Here is a 4862-nt window from a genome sequence, read left to right on the forward strand (position 1 = left end):
GTTTGTCCCCAATACTGGGAGCTGTTCCCCCTGTTTTCACAGCAATGTATGGTAATGAGCTGTGGGGGAACCCAAATGAGGACTGAAGTGCTCCTAAGCACCAAAGTGGATCCACCAGGGCTGGCACAGCACGAGCCCAAAATCCAGGACAGGGACACAAAGCTCCAGGGTCTCTTTTGGTCTCCAGGGTGTTGATGAGTTCTGCTCTGTACCACGTGCTCCGACCCTCATCAATCTTCAGAGCAGATGCACACTCATTATTCCAAACCCCACGAGCAGGTCTGAGGGGCATGCCAGAGAGCTGTGCTGTGGTTGGCAGGTAACAAAGCTAGAGATGCACACTGCAGGGGCAGGGAGTCCTCCTCCTCTTCCCATGCCAGCCCTCACCTTGGAATTCACCTTACACAATCACTGCCCATGCAAACCACTGGCAAGCGAGCTGACTGAGGGAGATAACAAAGAAAACACTACCAAAAAACTCTCACAGTGATGGATTCTGTGGCTCCTGAGCCCTCTGAAGGAGCCTACCATGGTCTTGTGGGAAGTGCCAGTTGCTGCATATGAGCTGGGGCAGGAATAGCAAACAGAAGTGGGCTGTGGAGGTGAGATTTCTCTCTCAGCAACAGTACAGTTATTCCACATGCTCAGTTATACCACCAAACTGTACAGTAGCCACTTGCTGTCCAAGAGCTCTTCCTTGTAAGTTATCACTGATTTTCTCAATGGTATCCATTTGCCTTCTCTTTATTGAATGCACCCAGTATCTGTTTTCTGAGGATTGACTGGACTGGGAATTACTTGTCAGGGTTAAGCCTATCTGATCTGTGGTCTTGCCACTGTTCAATGCTTCTCTTGTTAATAAAAAACTTATGACTTCGTAGTATAAATATGTGCATTGGATTCAAGGGTTTATTCTTCCAACTGACACACTGAAAAAATACAAAAACAAGCTGATTTCTGGATGTAGCCTATGATGGTTAAAAAAAGATAAGATGGAGCTTCTTACAAGTACTTCAGACCTTCTTGAGTCAGTGTCACTAGAAAACATTCACATGTACCCAAAGTGCAAATGAAACACAAATGTCAAATTGTGAAAGCATAAGATCTGTCCTTAAAGAAGGGAAGATCAGATCACAACACAACATAATACATGGCACTGAATCTGCAGGAAACATAAAATGACATGAGGGATGTCTGCTTTTTCTGTTAGGATGTTTAAAACATGACTTAAAATGCTGAATTAATGATGGATTCTTTTTTTCCAAAGGAAAGAGGCAAGACATGCGAGAAATCTTACCATTCATGTCTGCTCTTCTTAGTATCTTAAAAAAAGAGAGACAGAAAGAACAAAGTCATTTTTTTCTTTTGTATGGGTTAATAACAAACAATGTTCTTCTTAGTACAGATCTATAGTTTGGGCTCTACATCACATTTTCACAAAGCTGCATAGAATTTTAAAGTTATTAACACGTCTTCATGTATCCCTCTGAGCCTTTTTTAACTCCTCCGTTGCTGTGTGCACTGACAACCAAGACCATAGCAAGAACCAGCTTTATTTTCCAGTTTGTTTATGGATTACAAGGATGATGTTCAGGCACAAAACCTGGTACCACATGGCTACCATGATACTGCATTCAGGTTTGAGAGAAGTGGCTTAAAGAAGCAGAGCAAGAATGATGGCTGGGAGGATGTGCTGAGCATCTGAGGTGGTGAGAAAGACTCCTGGTTTGTGTGGGTGGAGGAAGCAAAGGGTAAATCAGGGTGGCACAAAGGGATCAGACTCGGTGTCACTGCAATGGAGAATCATCCAGGAAATGCTGCCACAAGTGTAGACAAAGCAAGAAAACAAATCTTCCAAACCTAGTTTCTATTGCTGCAGCAAATATCACTGAAGTGTTTCAAAATATGTTTTTGCACATATATTTTTGAGAGCTGACAGCAATGGAAACATTCTCTGGTTTATTAAAATGTTAGTAGCATTTAAACAGCTTCTCCAGCACATGCCATGGCTGCTCTGCTCCTAGAAGTGAAACCAGACAAGATGGATCCAAGTGCCCAGCTCTCTGGGAGCACCTTCATGATTGTTTTGTGGAGGGTGGTGTTGGCAGGGAAACCAACAGAGTTGTGACCCACATCCAGGACTTCACTGATGGTGAACTTTGCATTGAACCAAATTTACAGCACATAAAATATGAAATATACTTAGTAAGATGACACTTTCCCTCCCTCTTTATACAAATAACTGATACGCTCAATTTTCAGTATAAGGATTGGACTTTTGAAGGGATGTAGCAGTGGAGTTTCAATAAAATAGAAATGTCCCATAACCATAGGTCAAGAGTGGTAAAATTTTCTGCTTAAGTAATTTTAAAAATTGATTTTAAATCAATTATTTTATGTATTTATTATTTTTATAATTATTATTTAAAATTTATATAATTTGTTTTAATTAATTAACCCCCCTGCCCCAACCTTAAGCAAGTATTAAAATCCTTTAAACACTTGAGAGGGAGTTTGACAGAAGACCACAGAAGAGGTTGTTTTAGCAATCATAAATCACTCTCATTAGGTCTCTCTCTCTGGAGAGAGATTATTTATAAGGACATTTAGTGACAGAACAACGGGGAATGATTTCAAACTGTAAGAGATTAGGTTTAGATTAGATGTTAGGAAAACAATCATTACTGTATGGGTGCTAAGGTACTGGTAGTGGTGGCCCAGGGAGGTTGTGGATGGCAGAGTTGAGGCCAGGCTGGATGAAGCTCTGAGCAACCTGGTCTAGTGGAAGCTGTCCCTGCCAATGGCAGGGCTTTAGAACTGGATGATTTTTAAGATCCCTTCCAACCATGCCATTTTATCATTCTACAATTCTATTCCCCAGGGGGATCAGGACCTCAGTGCCGCCCTTTCTGTGCAGCCTTACAACAAACCTCTTGCTGCCTGATCTAATTTAAATGTGTTTATATAGGTGGGGCTACTTCACTGAGGAGTAATCACACACCTACACACCCCCAAAATCTAAAATATCTGTGACATGATATTTTATCACAGCAGAAGGGCCCCCAGGGTCCAGTCCCTGCTTTGAAGCAGGCATGGCTTGGATTTAAGGTTTTCCTCCAGATATAAGAGGAAGATCACAGAAACAGCCTCCTCCTATTTGTGGGTTTGTGAAAGGTATCTGCTTTCCTATAAATATGAACATGACACTGGTTAAGGAAATTGCTAAAAATTAAAGAAATAATTTTATTTTTAAATCTTTTCTACTTTAGTGAAATCAAAACTTTTCAGTTTTTCAGATAATCTGACCTTGTGCAATTTCCCAATCCAGTGTGTTGAGTTAAATTGGGGAGCTGGCTGCATTTAATGTTTTTCTGACAACTTGGATTTCTCTTCTGTTTTTGAGACGTATGACTGTAATTCTCCCATTTCTTTTACAAGTGGTATCTCTGAGACAAAAGAAAAAAAAAACACAAAAAACCCAACCAAAGAAAAAACCTGCATTTTCAATGTACACTTGAATTAAAATGAAAATTGAACTGAATGGAAAAGTCAATAAAATGTCTTATTTAAACAATTTTCTGTGGAGGCTAGAGAAATCAGAGATGAGCAGATGAGGTTCACTTGAAACTGGAGAAAGGTTGGGGAAGTTGAAGTGGGCATATTAGAGAAAACATCTAGATAAAGAGTCCTTTAATACAGGCTATGCCATTCCAGCTGATTTGTGGAATAATGCCAATACTAGAGCTGGTCTGAAGCGGATCAGAGTTGGTGGTTGAGTTGGTCTCAAGATTTGCAGGTCTCACCAAGGTAAGGGGATACTTTGAAGATCTTTGGGTGGGAGTTTGCCTTTTAATACGGTTTGCCTTGGAACAAAGAAATGCTCTGTGCTGCACAAATTCGGACAAGAAAACTTTACAGCTGCACCTTGCAAGACGCCCTTGGGGACAGCCTAGCACAGCACCTCTTGGGGCTGCGTGGCCAGATGTTCATCAGGACACCTCCCTGGGCTCACCCTCAAAGGACTGAGGGGCTCAGGATTCTCTGCACATTGACCTTGGGCTCCTCAAATTCATCAGGGTCTGAAGGGATGGGAAGAACCTGCATGGTTAGGGAAAAAAGCCCAAAAACTTTTATAGGGTGAGAAACTTTAGTGAAAAGTACCCCCATCCCCCCGCCCCAATAAAAACAATAAAATTTGAAGTAACTTATTTAGAAAGGTGACTGTTTGGACTGTTTTCACCTGTTTAGAATGGTGACAGAGCCTCTTCTAGCCACCCCCAGAGACTAACCTGCTCTCCTCACACATGCAGCCATTAGAAGCACAAGGGGAAGGGGAAAGGGGAAGGGGAAAGGATAAGGGAAAGGGAAAGGGAAAGGGAAAGGGAAAGGGAAAGGGGGAAGATTCACAGCCTCACTGGGTTTCACCCCCTTCCACCGAGGGAGGAGATAACAGATCAGGAAAAAAAAAAAAAAAAAAAGGGAAAATAAAAAGGAAAAGAAAAAATAAAAGCGGGGAGGGGGGAAGTATGGAGAGGAAAAAAGACAAGAGAAAAAGGCAATACATAACAAACCAGGTGCCCCTCCCCAAACACTCGCAGGTGGCCGGTGCGAAGGATGGGTTCCGTGCCCGTACTCTCATCGCGGAAGATGCGCAGCCCCGCTCCCCGCTCCGCCGCCATCCGCCCGCCTCAGCCGCCTCAGCCGCCTCAGAGCTCGCCCGGGGCCGGGCCGGGGTCCCTGCGGGGCCGGGCCGGGGTCCCTGCTGGGCCGGGCCGGGGTCCCTGCGGGGGCCGAGCCGCCCGCCCGGCCCCGGGAGCCCGCCCCAGCGAGGGCAGGAGCAGGAGCAGGGCCGGCCGTGCCGT

The 4862-nt window shown here is 43.9% G+C and overlaps 1 protein-coding gene across 1 annotated transcript in view; it reads right to left on the minus strand.

The window, feature by feature from the left end:
* Positions 1–4679, minus strand: part of NECAB1 (N-terminal EF-hand calcium binding protein 1) — a 60382-nt gene extending 55703 nt beyond the window's left edge. Inside the window, exons 1-2 of the mRNA XM_058807441.1 lie at positions 4572–4679; positions 1298–1322 (exon numbers count right to left, since the gene is read on the minus strand). Coding sequence (XP_058663424.1) covers positions 1298–1322; positions 4572–4679 — 133 coding nt within the window. The remainder of the gene's footprint in view (positions 1–1297; positions 1323–4571) is intronic.
* Positions 4680–4862: the final 183 nt, after the last annotated feature.

Source organism: Ammospiza caudacuta, chromosome 1 (assembly GCF_027887145.1).
Source record: "Ammospiza caudacuta isolate bAmmCau1 chromosome 1, bAmmCau1.pri, whole genome shotgun sequence".
NCBI lineage: Eukaryota > Metazoa > Chordata > Aves > Passeriformes > Passerellidae > Ammospiza > Ammospiza caudacuta.